The sequence below is a fragment of the Erinaceus europaeus genome, chromosome 14 (assembly GCF_950295315.1).
Source record: "Erinaceus europaeus chromosome 14, mEriEur2.1, whole genome shotgun sequence".
Taxonomy (NCBI): Eukaryota; Metazoa; Chordata; class Mammalia; order Eulipotyphla; family Erinaceidae; genus Erinaceus; species Erinaceus europaeus.
This window is the reverse complement of record NC_080175.1, coordinates 70,628,141-70,654,296: the sequence shown is the minus strand read 5'-3', so window position 1 is coordinate 70,654,296 and position 26,156 is coordinate 70,628,141. Positions and strand designations below refer to the sequence as shown.

The 26,156-nt window shown below is 36.8% G+C and overlaps 1 protein-coding gene across 5 annotated transcripts in view; it reads right to left on the bottom strand.

Moving 5' to 3' along the window:
- NAALADL2 (N-acetylated alpha-linked acidic dipeptidase like 2) overlaps positions 1 to 26,156 on the bottom strand; it is a 1,374,776-nt gene that overhangs the window by 580,516 nt on the left and 768,104 nt on the right. For all 5 annotated transcript variants that reach the window (XM_060171978.1, XM_060171980.1, XM_060171981.1 and 2 more), the window contains one exon: positions 8,439 to 8,712. In XM_060171978.1, the coding sequence (XP_060027961.1) occupies positions 8,439 to 8,712 (274 nt within the window). The remainder of the gene's footprint in view (positions 1 to 8,438; positions 8,713 to 26,156) is intronic.

Genomic DNA, 26,156 nt, shown 5'->3' with positions numbered 1-26,156 from the left:
TACGAAGTAGCATCTAAATCTAAGGGGAACATTCTCCATGGATCACTCTGATTCTAAACTGACTCAATTTGTTTAACTTGTCGCTCCATATTTGAATGCTGGCATTTAATGGACATTACCAATTAAATTGATTTGGCCAGAAAGTTATATTACCACTTAAATGTGTAAGTGGTTTGTTTTAAATCACGTAAAAAATAATAGGACAAATAAAAGTAAAATAAAAGAACTCAGGCATGGTACACTCAGCTGAGTACATAAGGAAAAGCTTCACAAGCAGTAAAACAGTGTTGCAAGTGTCTCCTTTGAAGCTGCTCATGTATCTTTCCCTCCCCTCCCCTCTCTATTGCTCTATCCAATAAATATTAATATTTTTAAATAAATTAATAAAAATGAGTAAAATAATTTGATCTAGAATTTTCAATAGGATAACAAGGTAATGTAAAATCGTTATAAAAAAAATCAGACCTGTTAGAAGTCTGTAGTCAAAAGCTTTTTAGCTAGAAAATGTCTTATTTGTCTAAGGAAGTTCATCACAGGACCTGTAAGATCATCAGATAGGGTGTGTCCTTTGCCAAACATAGTTTAAGCCCCAACACCACATGGAAACTTTTATGGTTCTGGAGGTTTTATGGTTCTCTCTCTCTCTCCTCTCTCTCTCTCTCTCTCCCTCTCCGTCTCCCTCTCCCTCTCTCTATCTCTCCCTCTCCCTCCCTCTCCCCCTTTCCCCCTCCCCCTCTCCACTCTCCCCTCTCCCCTCTCCCCTCTCCCCTCTCCCCTCTCCCCTCTCCCCTCTCCCCTCTCCCACACACACACACCGCCTTCCTGGCTTCACTATGTGCTATTGTTAGAACTGAGTTCTAGTCTCATTTTGTCTTTCTTTCTGATGAACATAAAGGAACAAACAAATAAAACAAAGCAACTGTGGATTTCTTGTTTTATTTTTTAAAGATTCATTTACATGCACACACACACGTAGAGAAAGAGAGAGAGCAAGAGAGAGAGAAACAGAGTATTGCTTCAGCCTATGCTATACTCAGGACTAAACACAGGGCTTCATATCACAGGGTCCTGGTCTGTCTCCTGGATCACCGACTAGGCTGCTGAATGTGTTTCATTAACCCAGTTAACGCAGAGAGTTCATGGAATTAGAAAAAGGTCAGAGTGGGCTGGGGGTGGAGTTTACTTCAGATTGCATTAATATTGATACTAACTTTATTCTGAAGCTGTGTTCCTAGACATTCACTTTGTACTTGTGCATCGTTAACCAAAAGATCAATTCCACTGGAGAAAAAGAAGGGAGGCAAATAAAATGCAAGGTCATTTTCAATAATGAATAACAGCTCCAAGTTCACATTTGTCTCTTGAGAAGACAGCAACTTTATCTTTGTACCCAGGTGACAAAAGTTTAAGTAACACAGTTCTATTCTGCTACTTTACTTTTCTGATTGTTTTTTTAATCTGTAATAGAAGTCATTCAGAACTAAATGTACACAGATCTGACTCTGTTATCACACTGACAAGTTTGCTTTTGCTTGAGAATACTGAAAATAAAGAGAAAGACAGTTTTCTCGGTCATAAGAAAATTGATGTCTGATTATAAGTTATCATGAATTTTACACAGCAGTTACATTTTTTTTCTTTTTGAAATCTTTTGATAAAATATTTGATACAGTGTTCAGATTTCATGTGTTCTACTGTCTTGATATTTCACGAAGGAAAGACAAGCAATGATTATTCTGGATTCAAAAATAAAGTATTCCATCCCTAGTTTGAGCTTTCAGGTGTAAATTATCAGGGCATTATATACTTTATAATTTATTCAAATTTATGAAAGCTTTTCTTCCTTGTGACTAGTATTTACAATGTCAAATAGAAAAGAAGATTATATTCTGGAAATATGATAGAACTTGTTTCCTATTCAAATGTGTTACTTTATATCAAGTAACAGCTATAACTGTGCTATACTAACTTGTACTGAGTAAGAGTCAGTCAGTCAAAATGGCTTCTATAACTACTTCATTTTCTTTCGACCATGTTTCTTTCTTTTTCTTACTACCTGGTCATTGTGCTAGATGATACCACCTTCCCACTGGCCACTTTTTTCCTCTTTTTGATAGTGGGTAAGAGATAGAAGAGAAAGGAGAGAGGAGAGACACACAGCCCTGCTTCACTGCTCACGAGGCTTTCCCTGTGCAGATCAGGACTAGGGACTTGAACCTGTGTTTTCAAGCATGTTGATGTGTGTACGTATACCACCAGCCAACCTCTACAACCAGGGTTTTCTCTCAGACTTTGTAATCTGCACAATTCTATTGATCCTGACAGACTCTTTTTTTTTTTAAACTTTGTAAATAGTGAGAAACAGAGGGCAAGGCAGAGATAAGAGATACCACAGCACTTCTTCAGTGCTCTATGCAGGTGTTAACATGTGAAGGCTGGGGGCTCATACGCATGTACTTGTTTCTGAGGCATCTCTCTAATTTGTTCAGTTCAGCAATCATTTGTAGTGCTTTTAATAAAATCCTATATACAGATGAGGAAACTGAGGCTCAGAGAAATGAAGGGACTAGCTCAGAGCAGTGTAGCTGACTAGGGAAAAGTACCACACTGGGATCTTGACCTGTGCTTTCTGAGGAATCCTGTTGCTAGTAATCTATCCTAGGTATAGGGAGTGAGTTGTTGAAAGTAAATTTCCTCATACAATTAGACTACTTGATTTGTCTACTAGTCTACAATGCTTAGTAGAAAGAAATCTCCAAAACCCATAAAATATTAGAATAAAAGCAGGCCCCTCAGTAAAAACTAAGAATATGGCAAGCAAGTTCTGACCTAATAATATTAAATTTTTTTAATATTTTATTTTATTTATTTATTCCCTTTTGTTGCCCTTGTTGTTTTATTGTTGTAGTTATTATTGTTGTTGTCGTCGTTGTTGGATAGTACAGAGAGAAACGGAGAGAGGAGGGGAAGACAGAGAGGGGGAAAGAAAGATAGACACCTGCAGACCTGCTTCACCGCCTGTGAAGCGACTCCCCTGCAGGTGGGGAGCCGGGGTTCGAACCGGGATCCTTATGCCGGTCCTTGTGCTTTGCGCCACCTGCGCTTAACCCGCTGCGCTACAGCCCGACTCCCAATAATATTAAATATTAATTATGTCCTGTGCTTTGCTTTTCTGCACCTATGTTGGTTTCACAAAGGACAAAAGTAATTGTAAAGGATTACATTCAGTGGCCTATTTTATTTATGAAACTAACTATACATTGATAGCATTCACTACTGATGATTTAACAATACAGTGATATTAGAGTTGATATTTATCTCTTAATAAAAGTATAAATCACTGTTTATGTTCTGAAGCTTGCTTCACACATTCTAAATTATTTATGTTTCAGTTTTAATATGTAATTTGCATCTGACAGGACAACTCTCCTTAGGACCCTTTTACTGACCCACCTGTCATTATGATGGGGTAAACAATGTCACCTTTCCAGTGCACAATGAATTACAAAGAAGTTGCAAAGTACACCATCCATCATGCTGGCACTAAGTAGGTTTTCAAAGTAGATCTCAGATACCACAAATGCTGTTTAGACTGTTACCGGAGAGCAAAAATTGGACGCTTATACAAAACAGCCCTATGATGAATAGACATGACAACTCTTCAAAGAAAAGGGACACTCCTCTTCCACAAATAACCTTGTCAAAAGCAAAAGTAGTAGGGAGCTTCGCCTGCATTCAGCCTGGAATAATTTAAGAACTGGTTAATGGTTTTGCTTGATAGAAATTCATGCAAACACAATGCACTCAAAATCAAAGAGTAGGTATGACTGAGTCAGCTGCAGCACCCTCTTAAGTTTGATTTGTACTAGAGAATGATCTCAAGAGATGCAGAAAAATCACCAGTGCCCTTTCAATTAGAATGTAAGCTTCAATAAAAACACTTCTCTAAAACAAATATAAAAAGCACGTGACAGTATTATCTATGTAACAGTCACCAAGAAATTGTTTTTCTTTTGACAAAATAATAATAAAATTTAAGTTAAAAGTCTTTATCAGGGGGCTGTTTGTTGCCACACCTGGCTAAGTTCATGTGTTATCATGCACAAGAACCAGGGCTCAAGCTACCAGTTCCCACCTGCAAAGGGAAGGCTTCATGAGTGGTGACGCAATGCTGCAGGTGTGTCTTTCTCTCTCTCTTTCTCTCTATCTCTCTCTCTCTCTCTCCTCTCCTCTCCTCTTCTCTCCTCTCCTCTCCTCTCCCATCCCTCTTTCCTCTCAGTTTCTCCCAGCATATCAAATTAAAAAAAACTTTTAAAATATATAAATATTGTAGATCAAATGGAAAAATTCAAAATAAAAATTGTATATCAAAATAATACATATTGATAGCATTATATCCTCTAGTGCTATAGATACTTTAAATCGTACATACTTAGTATAAAATGTTTTAATTATTACATGATCCTAAAATAGATGTCAGTGCATTTATCTAATTTGCATGGCTGATTTCACAAATTATGTTCTTCAAGCACAAGGTGTTTATTTTATCCATACTGGATTTTATTTCATGGGGCACTACACCCATTTGTTTAGGCCTAATATTTCAAACATGGAGTGTGTTTCTACCTGTATTCCATACATTGAGTGCTGTGATGTAAATGTATAAATATGGCTTTTTGCCAAGTTGATGTAATAAAGCAACTCAAAAGGTTAGCTAGAGAGAAACTCAGCCCCTATACTTTGGTTTAAGGCATGAGCAAGTGAAAGGCTGGATTTCAAGCTGCCAGCCACCCTGTTTAAGAATACCTGCATATTAGCTGTCAGGCTCAGGAAAAACAAGTAAAGCCATGGACCCCTTGGAATATATCTAAAATAGATGTACTATTTTTTTCCAAAATGGAGACCCCCCCAAATCTCACCTGCAATATTCTTGCCTTTAGGTTCATGATAAGTGAACAATTTGTTGGCTAATACAACTTCAGTGAACATAGTGTGTATTCCAGCTAACTTTATTTTTCCCTACTAACAGCTATTTTGGGGGTCTCTTCCCACTTTCCTTAAAAATGATAGTGTTAAAAAAAAAAAAACAGCACTGCTCAACTCTAGCTTTTGTGCTGAGGACTGAGCCTGGAACCTCAAAGCCTCAGGCATGAAAGTCTTGCATAGCTATTGTGCTGTATCCTCATGCCCACCTTTTTGTTATTTATTTTTGTTATTTAATCTAGCTAATAGGAATGTATATTAATATCATTCCAAGCACCAAAGCTCTGTGACCCTACCTCCAACCCCCTATAGTGAAGTTTTATTTTTATTGGTTTAAAAATTTATTTTTATTTCAGAGAGAAAAGGGGCTGGACAGTGACACACCTGGTAGAGCACACACATTATAATGGTCAAGGACCTGGGTTCAAGTCCACAGACCCCCACCTGCAGAGGGGAAGCTTCACAAGCAGTGAATCAGTGCTACAGGTATCTCTCTCTCCCTCCCCTCTCAATTTGAAAAAAAAAAAATTGATAGTGTTGCAGGCAAATGAGACTCAGGAATCTCCCCTATCATGTTTGAGTTGCCAAGATGTGTTCCACAAAGATTTGGAGAGGCCATGATCAGATATTACATGCTTTGTTTAGGAAAATGAAAATACGTGGGGAAAATGGTGTATGTTTTGTTCAGCTGTGTCTTTTCTTTTCTCACCTGCCTACCTGGAATAAACTTCTCATTTGTCTGTTAAATGAGCTGCTGCTGACAGTTCTATTGGTCCTGCCTTCCAGGTGAGACTTTTTAAGACCCCCTCTTTCTTCTCTTTTAAGCCATGCCTACTTCTAATCACTTCTCACTCAGATGTGCTTTCCTCTTTCCTCTTAATAGCGAAGCTAAAAGCAAATGACCCAGAGGGAGACTGGGCGGTAGCGCAATGGGTTAAGTGCACACAGCAGCAAGCTCCAGGACAGGTGTAAAAATCTTGGTTTGAGGCCCCAGGCTTCCCACCTGCAGAGGAGCTTCATAAGTGGTTAAGCAGGTCTGCAGGTGTCTATCTTTCTCTCCCCATCTCTGTCTTCCCCTCTTCTCTCAATTTCTCTCTGTCCTATACAGCAATAACAGCAGTGGATCAACAACAAGGGCAACAAAAAGGGAAGAAATGGCCTCCAGGAACAGTGGATTCATAGTGCAGGCATGGAGCCTCAGCAATAACCCTGGAGGAAAAAAAAAAAAAAAGGTCCCTGGGCACAAAATTTCTGGGTCTCAGATAGCCACTGTAAAAGTAGAGTTTAGGGATCTCTAAGCCTAATCTTCCCCTAAGAATAATTTTGTATGATTTATTCTAATGTGAATTGCAATTTCATAGATATATTTAAAATTCCATTATGATTTAGCATCTTATATATGAAATGAGATGGAAATTTAAATACATATCTTGTAAATGGATAGAAAACTCTAAGAGATCTAGTTATATAGGAACATTAAAAACCATTAGTAAGCCAGCAAGATGATAATACAACCCTGTTTCAACCCCCAAAACAACACTTGGGATTACAACAGGTGGAGAAATTTTGTCTCTGATTCTTGTCTCTCTGTCTTCTGTCTTCACACTTAAAAACTGAGTAAGACAGGAAACGAATCCCCACAAAGGCTAACATCCACCTCTGTTTACCCAAGAGTCCTTTATAAAAGGTAGATTAGTAGTAGGCTCTTTCTCTAAAATATCTGTTTCTAAAATGACTGGTCTGGAGCAGTGAAATGCATAAGTCAAAAGAAAATAAATGGGATTTTTGATTTATTTAAGAAGACCACACCAAGAAAACAAGAGTAAGATGTAGTTTCATGGCTTTTCTATAATCCTTCATTCAAAGAATAATAAATATTCACCAAGAGAAGCTGAAAAACAAGTGGGAGTCTAAGGGCCCATTCATGAGCTCAGTGTTTCTGTTGCTCACTGTGCAGTGTTTTGGACACACATTTGTTTGGGGGCATAGATGACCATGATGAGTTTGAATCAACTGCTATAGAGGAGTCTGGAAATATGTGAGGCTTTAGCAAGGTTGGGAGTCTGAGAGAAAATATGTGGGTGAACGTTAGATTCTTGGCTTCAGCCCAAAGCTTCTTAGCCAAAGAAACAGTGTTGGCTGCCTTCCTCCTTCCCATTTTTATTTAATACACAGCTGTGTTTCCATTACTGCCTACCAGAGAAATATATATTCTTATCAAATGAAATTCGGAGTTCTACACTAGAAATATCTGACATTTAATACTGTACCAACTTTTAATTAACAGTAAGACTAAAAAAAAAAATCAAAGAAACAGTAAGACTGCTCAAGGTGATGCCAGTTGTATAGGGCTTCTGCTAAAAGTCAAACAATAGAATGCAGAACACAACGCCTCTCCCTTCAACTCCTCAATTTTAGGAACAAGCATGCACTGTTACATTATCTTGTGTGTTGCTGCAAACTAACTTTAAATGAGTTAATGAGTTTAGAATTGTATATACTAATAGGAGTTAATGAGTTGGACTCTAAAAATGAATGCCAATGATAAAATAGCCAGAAGTGCACTATTATTTCATTTTGATTAAATGAGGCTATCTTCAGTTTTAGGAAAGCTTAAGCATGCTTACTAAAATGACATGTCCACCTAGAAACAATATACTTGTACACATCAAGAAAAACTATGGCATTAATATAACTGTATGTTGCCATGACCTTAGATGGACTGTCCTCTAATATTTACATAGTTTAACTAATTTAATCCTCTCAATGAATCTTTTGAGTTGGAACTATTTTTATCACCACTCTAGAGATAAGGAAATTCATTCCGATAGTTAAATAGCAGATGATAATTAGAGAGTTGAGCTTTGAGACTAGTTCGTGTAGCTTTAATGCCATATTCATTTAGCCATTTTGCCAAAAACAGACAAACACTGCATCAAAATAACAGCTAACCCAGAGAAAGTAGATAAATAATCCCTATCTAGTTGCCTAGCTTGTTTCTCCATCACAGAATCTGAGCACTGTATTTCAAATCTTTAATGTGTGAATAATCACATCAATTTTCCACTTCATATTTTGTGTGCACAGACTATCTCAAAACATAGCAGCCTTTATTTCAGTTATTTCTGTCCATATCAATCTATTAAAATTTGCCTCTTCAATTCCAAAGAAAAAAACGAACTCCCACTATCTGGACGAAGCGAAACGCAAATGGCTCCATCACACATTGAACACTTCTGAATTAGATTTTTCTAACATGTTTTCACTTTCCAAACAGGACAAGACAAGGGTCAGGCAATCCAAATCTTCCTTCCCCTTCCTTGACACTCCCACACTGAGAACATTTACTGGTTACTTTTGTATGGTACATCTTGCCAGTTAGTTCAATTTAGATGAAAGCTGTTGTTTTCTAATTCCATTTCACTGTAAATGACAGAGACAAATGGTTGTATTACCTCGAGAGTTCCTTTGGCAGAATAGGCTGCATATGAGAAGAGCAAATCTTGGCTGCTGTGTCTTCTGGCTCCTTCACTGCAAGGCTGGCCATTAGGATGAAAGCATTGACCACTGGGGCTCAGAGTCACAGAGCTGGGAGAAGGGCCTGGCAGGTTAAGCAGCACAGAGTAATTCACAGACTGGACATCTTCAAGGCCCAAAGAAGTCCACTGAGTCTTAATCTTCTTTGGAATATCTGTATCCTCATCACTTATGTGCATCTGTTTCAAATCCCTGAAAGAGATTTTCAAAAGTACACTCTGAAACTGGGGGAAATAATCTTTGGAGATGTGACCTATACATGTGTTTGAATCTTATGATTAAATGAGGGTGCTGAAAATGAATGAGAGCTTGGCAGAGGTGAGAGGGTTGCACAAAAATTATACTAAATCAAATCAAAATGCATCAAATTCTTAAATTAAGTGACTGATTCCATGGAGGTTTGTTTTAATTAGTCCTAGTCCTTCTGTCAAAATCTATATAATCCATTTAAAACACAGTTTCAATACTAGGCATCATGTTGGTTGGGACAGTTTTGGATTGTTAAATATGACTTTACATAGTGCTAAGTAATTCATAGCTACTGCTATAGTGCATTTAAAATAATACACATAAAATTCTAGATATACATCATATAAGTTACATGTATGCAGTGCTGTGCAGTACCATGCTAAAACCAAACAGATTATGAAATCAGCATGATTATTTAATTTTTGCATCCTATAGCTTATATATGCTAGTTAGCTGTACACCTGATCCATAATTCATATTGACACAACTTACTTTGCATAATATACCCTAGAATGAAAAAAAAAAACTTTCTTTTAGGACAAAAATATATCTTCTTACAAGAACTGTATTGCTACACAAATGGTTGACTGTATTTTTATAATTTTGATATTTCCATCATTTTCTTCAGTCTACTTTCAGGACTCTTTTAATTCAAAACCCTCAAATAGGAAACATTAAAAAGAGGATAGAACAAGAAATAAGAAAAGAAAGGGAAACACAAAGAACTTGGACTGGATTTGATGTATTGCACTTAAGTAAAAACAAAATCTGGGGGAAGAGTGAGGGGCTTTCAGGACCTGGTGAATGATTGTGGAAGAGGACCTAGCTGGGGTTAAGAGTGTTTTGCAAAATTTTACACATGTACCAACAACTGTAGTTACTGTCATTAATATATATGAAAATTCAGTATAGAAAAAAAAAAAGGATAGGAAATACATACAATAGACCTTCATGCCCAAGGCTCAAAAAAAAAAAAAAATCCTAAACTGAATCCCTGACACCACCATAAACCAGAGTTATAATTGTACATTGGTTAAATAAACAAAAACAAAAAAAAACATGAATACATATGGAGCAGTCTTAGCTTTGGAGCCTGGTAGGAACAGGGTGAAGTGCTCTAAGCCCAGTTTTGTAACAGAATCTCATGGAGTTGGGTGTCACTATAGATGGTGCCATCTCTTCAGTGTCTGCAATTATGATGACTGCTATGTATCTTAGTGACAAGAGTCATTAGCGTTTTATGACTGCAAGGCCACCAATGAACTTCATAGGATCATCCACAGTGAAAGCTATTGAGGGGCAGGTGGAGATCAACTAAAGCATCAAAAGAATAAGGTAGAGAGCAAGATGATAGAGTAGGTGAAACCTATCTTTATCTGGGACAAAAATATGTTCTCTTATAAGAACTGCTACACAAACGGTTGACTAAGTATATATTTTTATATTACAATTAATTTTGACCATAAAATGAACAAGGTATTTAACATGCTGTTTCTTGTGTTAGTCTCTCATTAAAAGTGACTTGTTTCAGGATACATATTTTATCTAAAATGGCCTTTAAAAAGCAAATCAGGAACATCTTTGAGGAGCAATCCTAGTATCCTTCATTATACATTCTGTCAGTGAACAATGATTATCTGTGTTATGTTCCCAAATGTGTGTAAACTTCCACTAAATCCCATTGTTTTTTAATCTAACTTGATAGTAATATGCTATTTTAATTCTATTATCTTATAATATATCTTAATATTCACAATAGTGAGACCTCATACCTCTTCCATAAAAATATCTTCATTTTTCTCTCCTCTATATTAAAACTGTAATGAGCTTATCAAGATTATCATTGGAATTACCTTGAAACTAAGATCACTTTGACAAGAAATGCCATCATTATAATGTAGTAACAAATCCTAATGTAATCAAATACTCAGTCACTGGTCAACACAACATTTTTAAAGCTAAAATATGTTTTGCTTCTTGCTTGTGTAGAGAAACACAATTACACTGTTCTACCAAATACCCCTGCTAAATCTGTGTCAATTATAATCTGTCTTATTTTTTCTACATAAAGTTATAGTAGAAAATCCTAAAAATTTTCTTTCCATTTATCTATATATTTTAATACTTTCTCTCACATTACTATGTAGGGTAAAATCTCCACAAGTAATTAATAAATCAAAATTTTCCTTCATATTGAAGATTACATTAATTATGTGTATCAATAAATTAAGCTTTCAATCCTATATAGAATACTTTATTATGCTTTAATAGTATAGACTTTTTCCAGCATCTATTGATAGTCTTCACATTTATTCATAAGTAAAACTGATATACAGTGTGCCAGAGAGAGAGAAAAGATATCACAACACCAATGCTTTTCCCAGTGGGATGCTGGCTGTGTCTGAATACGAGGCATGTTCTATATTGCCATGCGCCACGTAATATCTTGCAAACTTTTAATGCTAACTTCAAAGCTAAGAGAGTGAGTCACATAAAGTCACAAAGTATTTAATTCACTTAAGGTTTCACTCTGTGTTAAATGATAAAATAGCATTCCCATGAGTCTGTATGTTTGGCAAGCAGTACAATTCATTGCCATGACTGAGAGTTGAATTTGGGAGAAAGTTTCGTATTAGTGTTCCTTTGGCCAGTGGACACTGTAAATGCAAGGATTGGGGTTTTAGTCTACATATATCTATTCGCATCAGTGTTCAAACACCTGGTACTGGATGAGCTGCAGAGCAATACCAAAGTTCTGGCTCCTACGCTATTTAATATTTACATCAATGACCTCCCAGAAACTTCTTCAAGGAAGTTCATCTATGCCGATGACATCTGCTGTGCAACTCAGGCATCAAAGTTCGACATCCTCGAGGAAACACTCACGAAAGACATGTCTCTGATATCTGATTACTGTAAAAAATGGCGACTAATTCCTAGCACTGCAAAAACAGTATCATCTGTTTTCCATCTACACCATGCTTCGGCCTCGCGTGAGCTTAATGTGCAGCTTGACGATACGAGAATCCGGCATGAAGCCCAGCCAGTCTATCTTGGCATTACTCTCGATCGCACTCTGTCATTTCACAAACATCTCATAAAAACTGCAGCAAAGGTGGGCGCGAGGAATAACATCATTGCAAGACTGGCCAGCTCCTCATGGGGCGTGAGCGCTTCCACACTACGATCATCATCTCTGGCATTATGCTATTCCACTGCAGAATACTGTGCCCCAGTATGGTTCCGTAGCCCCCATGTCCACTTGGTCGATTCCAAATTATATTCCTCCATGAGGATAATTTCTGGAACCATCCGTTCCACCCTGGTTCCATGGCTGCCAGTTCTTAGCAACATCACCCCGCCAGATATTCGTCGGGATGCGGCATCATCTAAGTTCATTTCCCACGTCTACGCTCGACCGGACCTGCCAATATACGTGGATATCATCGCCCACCCTGTCCAACGCTTGACGTCTCGTCACCCAATCTGGTCTCCTACGCCTACACTGAACTTCTCTGTTCCAGTCTCTTGGAAACAGAGTTGGCAGTCAGCTGAGGTAAAGAACAAACACCTCATCACAGACCCCTGCAAGCGTCAACCCGGCTTTGACCTAGCACGTTATGATCGGGCCCTCCTCAATCGCTATCGAACAGGCCATGGCCGGTGCGCCGCTATGTTCCATCGCTGGGGAGCCAGAGACGACCCGAACTGCCCCTGCGGCTCCAGACAGACTATGACCCACATAGTCAATGACTGCCACCTCTCCAGATTCAAAGGAGGTCTCGAAACTTTACATCAGGCTCAACCTGACGCTGTTGACTGGCTATGGAAGAAGGGCAAACGCTAGAAGAAGAAGAACCAAAGTTCGAATCGAAAGAAACGATGCATGTTACTAAGCTATGTACCAATATTACGCTGTAAATGAATGAAGAAAGAAAACATATAGAGAAATATACTAATATTGTATAAGAAAAACAAACGTGCTTTTGTTAACATTCACTGGGAATATATTGTGTGCACATTAAAACATGCACACATTTTGTCCTGCAATAGGTAAGATTTCTCATGTTATGAAAATGTCCTTATGTTTGCTATGTGACTTGCCATCCAATGTAGTGAAATGCTTTGCTTCATGTACTAAATGTCTGTAAGGAAGTTAAACACTCTGTAACCTAATCTGAAATTTTCATCTCTTAATTTGACTTTGGAAAATGAAGACTAAAATACATGATAAAACCTTGTCATACATAATAATGAGACATTGTTTCTGAGTAATTGCTCTTCTAAAATAACACACTAACTATAAATTGTATATTGAATTTCTGCTATAGACATTGAAAGCAGTGTGCTGAATAATGCACATAGAAAAAAAAATACCTGAATAAGTACTGTTTCCACTGTATGGGAAAGAAAACAAAGGGTAAGATGATGTCAGCAATATGTAAACTGTCCCACACTAGATAGGTCAGATATCTAGCTAAGAAGGTCAAAACTTCCATTGTATTCCTAGTTCCACTATATTACACTGTTCTTTAAAAGGAACAGGTAGTCTCTCAATATTAGCTGATGTCTAAAAGCAATAAAACATATTGACCTTAGAAAGCAGTATCAGAACAGAATAATCAAATGTCAGATGGAGTATGCTTGGAAGACAGAGCTCTTTATGCTCATGACAAAATGATACATGTAAACCAATTCAAGAATACAGCAGATCAAATTTCTGAATTTGGGAATCAGCTAAACAAGAAAGAAGAAAACTGCTTTGGGTATAGTTTGTTTAAAAAGAAAAAGAAAACATACATATATAAAGAAGTGGATGCTGGATGATTTGAAGAAAACTCAATACCTCCTTCTTCCCCTGTGATAACAAAGAACATGATACACAGAGAAGTATGAAGGAATGTTCATGGTTATGGTGATTCAGACTGGATAAGTTCCTAATATAGGGTAGATATTTGAATATCTAGAACAATAAGGTGACATAAGATTAGCTAAAAACTGAGATGGAACCATGGAGGTAGATCAACGTGTTAACGCAGAGGATTTGCATGTCTGACAACCCACGATAACATATTCAATTTCTGGTGTCACCATAAGGCAGAGCTGAGTGAAAGTTTGATACCTTTTGTTCATATATCTCTATCAGGAACAACAAAAGCGACCCCTTTGTGGGCCCCCATAGGACATTGCCCTCAACTTGGATCAACAACGGTAGAGAATGTTCCATCCTCTTAAGAGAGGCTGGGCAACACACTCTATGCTACACCTTAGGAAGATGGGTCCTGATATTGGGGCAGCTTGGAATGTTCCTACTCATGACCACAGAATGTGAGCTCAGATCTACAGGGATGCAGAGGTCACAAAGGCTCCTAAGCTGAATATGGGCCCCAGATCACATCAAATCGGTGGGGTTTACAGTCAACAATATTTATACACCTTTCCCATATTTGGAAGCTACTCTCGTCCATGATCCAGCTTTCTGGTCCTTTTTCCAGGAGTAACATCATCTCCCCAGAAAATAACTTGGATCCACCAGCGTATCAGATGTCAGGCTCAGGAAAAAAAAAAAAAACTAGTATACTCATGGGCTTTTTGGAATATAACTAAAATAGGACTACTAACTATCTACAAAACAGAGATACCCCTGACTCTTCATCTGAGCTATACCAGCCTTTAGGTTCAAGATTAGTCAATTTTGTTTGGCTCTATATGCTAACTATTTTTTCAGCCATCAGGTTCCAGATGCTAGCATGACGCTATTCGTACTTCCCTGGACAGAAAACCCCACCAATGTGTCCTGGAACCCCGTTTCCCCAGAACCCCACCCCACTAGGGAAAGAGAAAAGCAGGCTGAGAGTATGGATCAACTTGTCAATGCCCATGTCCAGCTGGGAAGCAATTACAGAAGCCAGACCTTCCACCTTCTGCATCCCACAATGACTCTGGGTCCATACTCCCAAAGAGATAAAGAATAGGAAAGTTATCAGGGGAGGGAATGGGAGGATGGCATACGAGTTAATCCAAACTGTAAGACAGTGTAAGTCTTGAATTTTAACTGCATGGGTCTCTAACATGAATGACATGAAACTGGATGATACAAAAACTGACAAAAAGTTCTTTTTTAAAGAGCCACTAATCCATGATCCCAGTATTCTGTCAGAGAATGGAGTGCTTTGTTAAATAAAATAAATAACTGGGGAAGCATATCCCATTTCCAGAAACAAGAACAGCTGACCTTTCCCATCTTTTAGAATAAGCTTATTAAGGCAAAAGCACAGTAGTGAATCCTATTTTTTGGCATTAACAAAATTAAGATATGCGCAGACCAGGCGCTAGCATACCCGGTAAAGTGTGCATGTTACAATGCACAAGGAACGAAGTTCAAGTCCTGGTCCCTGCCTGCAGGGGGAGAAGCTCTATGAAGGTGTCTCTCTCTCTCTTTCCCTCTTTATCTTCCTCTTCCTTCTTAATTTCTGTCTTTATCTAATAGGTAAGTAAATAATTATGATTTATTAATTTTTTTCATTTTTTATTTCTAAAAAGGAAACACTGAGAAAACCATAGGATAAGAGGACAACTCCACACAATTCCCACCATCAGAACTCCATATCCCATCCTCTCCCCTGATAAATTTCCTATTCTTTAGCCCTCTGGGAGCATGGTCATTATGGGATGCAGAAAGTGGAAGGTCTGACTTCTTTAATGCTTCCACGCTGGACATTGGCATTGACAGGTCGATCCATACTCCCAGCCCACCTCTCTCTTTCCTTAGTGGGGCAGGACTCTGGGGAAGCAGGTCTCCAGGACACATTGTTGGGGTTGTCTGTCCAGGCAAGTCTGGTTGGCACCACGGTAACATTTGGAACCTGGTGGCTAAAAAGAGAGTTAAAATGTAAAGCCAAACAAGTTTAAGTTTTTTGTTTTGGATACAGACAGAAAGAAGTTGAGATGGAGTGGGGGAGAGACAGAGATCTACAGTTCTGCTCCGCCACTCATGAAACTTCTCTACTGGAGATGGCAATTAGGGGTTTGAAATGGGATTCTTGTGCAGTGCAACATACACGCTTACTAGGTTTGCAATCCTCAGGTAACAATAATTAAGATATTTTATTAAACTTAAAATGCAAGCTTTTCTAGGACATGTGACTGTCACCTCTCTTAATATCTTCTGCCACTCCAGTTACACTGCCTTGCACTTAATAAATGTCAGCCCTAATAAATGTCAGTAACAGAGTTCATTAAATATGTGTCAATAAAATACACACACATAACATATATAATTTTAATATGATGCACATTTAGGATAGTTCTCAACTCAACAGATTAGATGTTGAGTAGGACTGGAAGATTGAAGAATGAAACTAAGTTATATGCTGGAGGAAAATTGATAAAATGAGCATAATGTTTAATATAGCCTTTCTTTGACACTGCTAACAGGTTAAGACTATTGTCACAATAATGAGTGATAATGCCAGTGTTAGGAAAGTAAACAAAAATCAGTAAGAATCTAAATAGTGCACCTGAAGAAGATGGGTCCTGATATTGGGGCAACTTGGAATGTTCCTATTCATGACCACAGAATGTGAGTTAGGATCTACAGGGATGCAGAGGTCACATTGGCTCCTAAGCTGAATATGGGCCCCTGATCACATCAAATCGATGGAGTTTGCAGTCAACAATATTCATACACCTTCCCCATATTTGGGAGCTACTATCTTCCCTGACCCAGATTTCTGGTCCTTTTGCCAGCCACTACATCATATCCCCAGACAATAACTTGGATCCACCTGCATATCAGATTTCAGGCTCAGGGGAAAAAAAAAATAGTATAGGTACAGGCCCTTTGGAATATAACTAAAATATGCCTACTAGCTATCTACAAAACAGAGTCACCCCCCCAACTCTTCATCTGCACTATTCAGCCTTGAGGTTCATGATTAGTCAACAACTTATTTGGCTTTATATGTTAACTCTCTTTTCAGCCACCAGGTTCCAGATGCTAGCATGATGCCAACCAGACTTGCCTGGACAGACAACCCCACCAATGTGTTCTGAAGCTCTGATTCCCCAGAGTCCCGCCCCACTAGGGAAAGAGAGAGGAAGGCTGGGAGTATGGATCGACCTGTTAATGCCCATGTCCAGTGGGGAAGCAATTACAAAGGCCAGACCTTCCACCTTCTGCATCCCACAATGACCTTGGGTCCATACTCCCAGAGGGTTAAAGACTAGGAAATCTATCAGGGGAGGGGATAGGATACAGAGGTCTGCTGGTGGGAATTGTGTAGAGTTGTACCCTTCTTATCCTATGTTTCTTTCAGTGTTTCCTTTTTATAAATAAAAAAATAAATAAATACAAAAAGTGAAACCTGCAAAAAATAAAGAATCTAAATGGTATTTCTTAGTCATGACTGGCTTTCATGGACAGGCTTATAAACAACAATCCAGAGTAAAATTATTTATAGTAAATCACATTATTACATAAGTTACATAAATAATAAGTAAACCAGCTGTTAAGTTTTGTAACTTCATTGAAATCAATCTATAGAAACATGAGAGTAATGGAAGCCAAGATGGTGTAGAATCAGAAAATGCTAACACTAAATTCTAAAATGATTTTTCAAAATGAGGGTTTGATAAACACATTGTAATATTTGTCATTTAAGTGTTCCATCTCCACTGCACATACAATAAAGAAAGAGACTTGTTGCTGGATAAGAAAGGAGAAGCACTGACTTTGGTATATTTCTAATACATCTATGCCTAGTGGGGTAGAATCTTACCTACATATCCTTGAATAATCCATGATATTGAGTAGATGATAGCAAAAGATTTAGAGTAGGGAACTTGGGGAATTGAAGTTTTAGGAGTAGTGGGACAAAGACAGGAAAAAGGTCTGAATTTTGGTTCTGATAATTGCATATTAAATAAGATGACTATATATCAATGTTACTTACATACCAGTTCCATCATTGTAATATATCAAATAGTAGTGTTTATGGTTTTTTTTAATTTTTAGTTTTCAAATAACATATGAGAAGTTTTTGGCACAGTGTCCATCTAATATTCTCTCTTTCTAAATCATCCTACCAAGTACTGGAAAAACAGGAAACCGAGATTCTACTTTCTTTTAAGAACTATATCAAAATATATGTCCTACCTTCAAGTTATGGCTGAATTTGTAAAACCCTATTTACCATCCTTTTTTTAAAGAACTCATGATATTCAAACATATTTATGCTTTATAACTGAGTTCTAGTTACTGGGTTCACCTATAGTGCTACGGTGCTGCAGGTGTCTCTCTTTAGCTCTACCTCCCTCTACCCTTTCAATTTCTGACTGTCTCTATTCAATAATAAAGATAAATTATCATCTTTATAATTGATGACCTTTATAATTCTCCAGCCTTCACAAGGGGAAGCTTCACAAGTAGTGAAGCAGTGCTACAGGTTATCTCTCTATCCCTCTGTATTCCTCTTACTTCTCAATTTCTCTATGTCCTATCAAAATAAATAAAGTTTAAATACTGAAAAAAATGTAAACAATTAGGAGTACACAAGGAAAGTTTAATTTAGAAGCAAGGATCTCAGATACTCTCCTTACATAGGAAAAGTAAACCTATCTCCCTTCTAAAGATTTTTTTCCTCAGAAAAGTCAAGTACTTTATAATCACTGCATAGAAAAATTACAAAGCAAGGAAAAACAAATATTTATCTAAAGGATGAAAGAAGAAATGATTCCAGAGAAAAAATGTTCTTGTGTTATTAAAAAAAAACTGGAGCTGGCACTGTATATTTGAATAAGTTTTATTCATTTATCAATTCAATTTGGATAAAAACAGAGAATCAAGAGGGAAGAGAGACATAAGGAAGCGTAACACCTACTGCACTGTCACAAAGTTCTTGAAGCTTTCCCCCTGCAAGTGGGGCCATGGGCTTGAACCTAGGTCCTTGTACATCATATCATTTTGCTATCCAGAGTGTCACCACGTTCCTTTTATTTAAAAAAAAAGGAGCATTTCCAGTTGAGAAAATCAAGTAACATTTTATGTGTCTTTGAAAATAAATACCCTAGCATTAAATGCTATTTATACTGTCCCCCTTACTACTACATATGTCTGAGTATCTGCTCTCTGTTAGTCATTGTTTTTGATTGTTAATATTAAATAAGCTCAAATCTTGCAAACAAGAGCTAGTGTTACATTAACTTGAGTCTAAGAAACAAACATCAGAGTGATTTTCAGGAGAAGACCTACAGCATATGCCTCTCAATCTTTACTCACTAAAAAATAAGGTCTTTTCATAAATTGGTGTTTATGTTGATCCATAATTATGATTAAGTAAAATACAGTAGCTCAGACTTTGTAGTAACACAGAATATAGAGAAAATAATGATTTTTTTCTTATTTTTATACTTCCGTATAGAGATGCCAGTTAATGAATAGCTGAACAATGAAACTGGCAGCATGAAACTATAAGGTCAATGTCTGCAAACATTTTTTTCTATATAAACTGAAGTGTTGAACATTTCCTGAATCTAAGTCAAAGATATTTTACATTTGTATCTAGGTTGATACTATTGACTACATACTGGCAATCCTAATCTAGATGATAAGCAAAAAACACAAAGCTATTACGCTCCAGGACTGAGGGAGAAACAAAATACTAGCACTTTCATCTTTTAATATTTATTACAAAGATACATAATAGTTTCCATCTGGTATCATCTGGCCAAACCATATTAACTCCAGTGGTAGATAATCAACTATCACTACGTACTGTCCTATAAATTTATTTTTTCTGAACTGTGGCAATAAGCATATTTTCTCAATCCAAGATTCATTATTTTTCTTTCTTTTTTTACAGATTTTAAAAATATTTATTTATATATTTATTCCCTTTTGTTGCCCTTGTTTTATTGTTGTAGTTATTATTGATGTCGTTGTTGTTGGATAGATCAGAGAGAAATCGAGAGAGGAGGGAAGACAGAGACAGGGAGAGAAAGACATCTGCAGACCTGCTTCACTGCCTGTGAAGTGGCTCCCCTGTAGGTAGGGAGCAGGGAGCTCCGGATTCTTCAAGAGTCCTTGTGCTTCACACCATATGTGCTCAACCCACTGCACTACCGCTAACTCCCCCATTATTTTTCATATATATATTTTTTCTTTATTAGGAGATTAATGGTTTACAGTTGACAGCAAAATACAATAGTTTGTACATAAGTTCCACATAACAATTCAACCCCCACTAGGTCCTCCTCTGCCATCATGGTCCAGAACCTGAACCCTCCTCACCACCCCACTTTTACTTTGGTGCAATACACTAAAGAACAAAATTATTTTTGAGGTGCAGAAGGTGAAAGGTATGGCTTCTATAATTGCCTATGTGCTTTTTTTTCTGATTGGACAGAGAGAAATTGAGAGGGGAGAGCAGATAGAGAGGGAGAGAAAGACAACACACCTGAAGACCTTGCACTTAGTACATGCATTTAGCCCAGTGTGACACAGCCCAACCCCCAGATTCGTTATTTTTCTTCTTTAAAAAAGAATAATAACCATTGGCTGTTTACTGTGTAGTAGTCACTAAGAGGCTAGTTTATATAAGTTGCTAAATTACACAGACAAAGCACTCCAATCGCTAGTTAGGCTTTAAAATCTATCAAACACAGGGTAAGCAAGATAGCCCACCTGGACAGTTCACTTACTTTGCCATGTGCAATATCTATATTTCAGTCTAGTCCCTACCACAATGGGGGAAGCTTTGGTGCTGTGGTATCTCCCCCACTCTCCCTGTCTTTCTGTCTCTCAGTCTTGGTTTTTCTCTTTCTAGATAATAAAGTCAGTCCAGAGTACTGAATCCCCAAAGACAACAAAAATAATTATAATGCAATACTTCAAAGTAGGAAGATTTATTAAACATCTATCAGTAACTGATAGAATAAGAATAAAAAGAAAAATTAGAGAATCGTCAACTTGAATAACATGGATTTAAAAAGTGCCACTTCGAAATATATAGAAAATTATACGAGATAATTTTATAAATGTACATGAAACTATGGCTGACAATGAAGAATGAAAAAGAACTCTTAAAATAAAAAAATAAATATTTTTAAAATTTTATTTTATTTTATTTATTTATTTATTTATTTTTGCCACCAAGATTTCTGCTGAGGCTCAGTGCCTCCATTCTTTCCCTCTTCTTTGTCCTTTCTTCCATTCTTTCTAAATATAGACTGAGAAAAAAGATTAGGGAGTGGGGAATGAGCCAGGGAGAGAGAGAAAAATTTGTAGTATCACTCCATCACTTGTAAACTTTCTCCTTCAGGTGTGATGGCAGTGCAGAGGGGAGGGTTAACTCAGATTCTCACATGTGTTTGTGCTCAAGAAGATGTGCCACCACCCAGGCCCCTTTTTAAAATAAAAATTTTAAAAGAACATAACAGAAATGGGAGCAAAACAATTAAGCTAAAAACAAAAGTACAGAAGAAATAATCCTATAGACTTTCTGATAAACATTTGACCTATTTCTTATATTACCCATATATTTTTGATTAATAGTTTTTAACTTTCTACTTTTGCTAACCGATGTAATGCATGGATACTATATAGTGCATGGAATGTATTTACATAGCCTAGAAAATAACAAAAATATGTTTTACTTCATTCTACAAAAATTAATTGGCAAAAAAATGAAATACTTCCTAATAATATGTGAATATTTGATTAGAGTACTCATTAAAAAGTTACATAAACACAGACATTACATATTCTGCTATCCTTTATTTGTTTCCAGAATTTCTTTGGTCTATATACACAAACTCTGGTTCTATTCTTTCCATTAGCCAATATGTGAAATTTCTTAATAAATACACACTTTAGAAGGGTCAAAATTCAAAGAGAAAAGAAGGAAAAATAGAATAGAAATAAACAAAGAATTCTTTAGGATATACTACCTCAAATCCTTGTAATTGGTGCAAATATGAGCTTAAGCTTATTCTACATGGGTTCAAGGTTGTCCCTAAGAACATATAATGGTTAAACTGGTATGTAATTAAAATGAGAGCTATGATTTTTTCTTACAGTAAGTCAATGCTCTTTTCTCAGCCATAATAATGTTACGTAATTATATTGAACTCTGTTAAGCTAACTGTGAAAAATAAGTACCAACCAAGGAACTTCAGTTAATTGCCACCTTTAGCATTACTTTTCATGGGTGACCAGCCAGCTATTTTTAGAACTGAAACATATATACATCTATTTCCTAATTAAATCATGCTATTTGGGAATACTTGAACTAATTTTTGTTCCATGTGAAATTAACAAAACAAAAGCAATTTGAACCTTAAGAATAAATTCAAGCAAAACAAAGCTCATTTTTATTGCTATTTTTAGAATAATAAAGATTCTGTGAGGACTTCAAACTCAAAAAGAACTCATGCAATTATTGGGAATGTTTTCCTCAATATTTCTCTCAGAAGAACTGGAAGGTCCTGATTTTTATGTTCTTCTATACATTCTCTTTAGACTGTGGATATTATGTGCCTACATGGCTTGTATTCAGCACTTGTGTAAATACAGCTAAAAGAATCGAACACACTTGTACTGCTATTTAGTAATGCTGTAGATATATTTGGACAACAACAATTCACAAAGCATCTAAAGTAAGCGTAAACCTAAGGTTAGGCCCCCCCCAACCCCCCCCACACACACACTTTTCTACATTTTTACATTTAAATATCAGACATCAGTGACCTAGAATTCTTTCTTCTAAAAGAGCCATTGCAACAGGCAACTGGTATAGTAATTAGCTACTCCAGGCAAAGCATGAGTTCTGCTTCTCATGCCAGACTTCAATCCCCAAAAGTGCAGTACTTACTCAATTTATTTTTCATTATCTACCAATATTTGACTCAGAGTACACATTTATATGTTTTTTTCTTTTTTGACTTATGTCCTTGCAGTACACAATTTAAAGAGCTAACTGTTGTAAATTATTATCTGATTTTCCATGGATGTGTTGCATCTATTTGCATCTATCTTTAAAACACATCTATGAAGTCTTTTCATATTCTCTTGAGGCCTCATTAAACCTGAGATTTTCAACTTACTTCCTAAAAACTAACGGCGGCAACAATTATTCTAAAGAAACTAGCCACAGTAAAATTTAAGTTTGTGATAATATTAATGATACTAGAACACAAAAAGAGAGGAAGGTTGGGAAATTGGGGTAGGCAATATTCATAATTGGCCAACTTTTTTTCATATGACTATATTTATACTATTTATTGTCATGTTAAAAGTAAAAAAAAATCAAATAAGAACTCAGGTCATAAACTGTGACAGATTATTGGCAGCCTAGAAATGCATTTAAGTTATCTTTGGAAAGCATAATTACAAATTGGCACTGAAATTATTCATCCATTAAGGATCTACCGGCATGTCATTGTGTCATAGAAATTAACAGAACTAGAATCATTCTATTTAGAGATAATTCCATTTAGTCTTTCATTTTTCTCCAGATGTCTATTTATTTCCATCCAGCCTACCTGACCAGACCAATCCTCCCAGTCTTACTTCCTATCTTAATCAAAAAGTTATTTTAATTCTTAAAAAGTCACATCCTTAATTACTAGATTATGTTAAAAGTTTACAGTGAGAGGAGTGTGGACTAGCTTGTTGGCAAGAAATCAAGAGTCAGACTGATGAACTGGAGCTATGGAGACAACCTTCTCATCTCCAAGGAGAAGGGAAGATATCAATTAAAAAGGCTTCAGGGGTTGCTGGGTAGCCGTGAACCTGGTTAAGCGTGCACATTACTATGCAAGGACCTAGATCAAAGCCTTACTTCCCATTTGCAGGGGGGATGCTTCAGGAGAGGCGAAGTATGTCTGTAGATGTATCTCTGTCTCTCTCCCTCTCTATCTCCCTAAGCCTCAAATATCTCTCTGTTCTATCCAATTAATAAAATAAAAACAAAGACTTTTGAATCAGTGCTTTCAAGGTATTACTTGAAGAATTCTTCAGGGTAGAAGTCTTAAAGGATGTTACAGAAATCACAGAAGTGACCAAAGAAGTGAGAAAACTGGGTTTCAGAAAGACTGAGCTAATGGGAGACACTAAGATTCCACTTCAGTAGTGATTAATCCAAGAGGCTACATTACATGTTGATGTCAAGTAGCTTTAAATGGGAGAAAAAGTCAGGATTGCTCAGAACCCCTAAAGGAGCTAATATAAAGAAAGACAATTGATATTGTGTAAGAAACCAAACACTACAAAGAATTAGTAAATCAAATTAATTACTAGAAATGCATTCCATATTTGTGTATTATGAAGTAATAGTAATGCATAACCAAACCAAATTTTTATGCATAAGAATCCAGATTAATGTGCAAGAATGTTTGTTCTGCTTAATTGGAGATACTAATGATTGGACTTGAACTATTATAGGAAAGTATGGAGATCAAACCATGTGCTTATTAGTTATATTCATTTTTATGTTTATGCAGGTTAATGCTAACAGTTCACTTAAAAAGAACAAAAACATCTCAAACTTTATGCTTAATATATCTGCTAGTATCATAGTCTATTAACCACCACAAAAAAGTTATCTCAAAATCTCTATAAGTAAAAATGATTTTCTTATGAAATCTTTTTTTTTTGACAGAAGTCATCTGAAAAAGATAGATGACAAACAATATCTTAATTCACCTAAGGTTCTGACTGGATGCTAATAGATTCTTCAAAAACTAAATCAGCAACTGAAACTTGTAAAAAAAAAAATAAAAAACAAGCAATTAATTAATCCAAAAGTCATCCTTTACTAAAACAATGTTTTATCTGAAATACAACTTCAGCTTAGCTATGAAAGTCAGCACAATAATAATAACTGATTTCCAGGAAGTATTTTTACTTTTCAAATGATCTTATGTAAATTCAATACACTGAGTTATTATACAAAATTTTATCAGGTATATAACAAGTATAGAGAGAATATAGCGTATATTTTATATATAAAACATAATTATTGTGTTTCTCTCATAATAAAATGTATTGACATTTTATTTGAATAATATTAGTTCTCATTTTTATATTGAATTGGAACTACTACAATAATCTTTTTTTCTCATTTTGTTTTGTTTTGTTTTAAATAAGTAAAAGGATTTTATTTTTTATTATTTTATTTATAAAAAGGAAACACTGACATAGCCATAGGACTAGGGGACAACTCCAAACAATTCCCACCACCAGAATTCCATATCCCATCCCCTCCCCTAATAGCTTTCCTATTCTTTAAACTTTTGGGAGTATGGACCCAAGGTCATTGTGGGATGCAGAAGGTGGAAGGTCTGGCTTCTGTAATTGCTTTCCAGGTAGACATGGGCCTTAACAGGTCATTCTCTTTCTCTAGTGGAGCAAGAGCTCCAGGACACATTGGTGGGGTTGTATGTTCAGTGAAGTCTGGTTGGCATCATGCTAGCTTCTGGAACCTGGTGGCTGAAAAGAGATTTAACATACAAAGCCAAACAAATTGTTGAACAATCATGAACCTCAAGGCTGGAATAGCGCAGATGAAGTGTTGGGAGGGGGTGTCTCCTTTTTGTAGATAGCTAGTAGGCATATTTTAGTTATATTTCAAAGGGCCTGTGGCTTTACCAGTTTTTTTTTCCTTGAGCCTGAAATCTGATATGTAGGTGGATCCAAGTTATTGTCTAGAAGATGGTGTCACTGCTAGAAAAAGGACCAGAAAGCTGCATCAGGGAAGAGAGTAGCTCCCAAATATGGGGAAGGTGTATAAATATTGTTGACTATAAACCCCATCGACTTGATGTGATCTGGGGCCCATATTCAGCTTAGGAGACAATGTGACCTCTGCATTCCTGTATATCTGAGCTCACATTCTGTGGTCATGAGTAGGAACATTCCAAGCTGCCCCAATATCAGGACCCATCTTCCCAAATATGGAAAAGGTGTATAAATATTGTTGACTGTAAACCCCATCCATTTGATGTGATCTGGGGCCCATATTCAGCTTAGGAGCCTATGTGACCTCTGCATCCCTGTAGATCCTAGCTCACATTCTGTGGTCATGAGTAGGAACATTCCAGGCTGCCCCAATATCAGGACCCATCTTCCTCAGGTGTTGCATAGATTATGTTGTCCAGCCTCCATTCGTAGGATGGAACATTCTCTACCATTGTTGATCCACATTGAGGGCAAGGTCCTATGGGGGTTCACAAAGGTATCTGTTTTGTTGTTCCTACTAGGAATGAACAGTAACAATGGAGAGAGTGATTTATTTCAGGCCTAGGCCCATCATGTCTGTTTGGGAATCTCAGGACTCCCTCACTAGGGCCCCAGCTGATGGGGTGGCCTGATAGTGACTAAAGAGTCA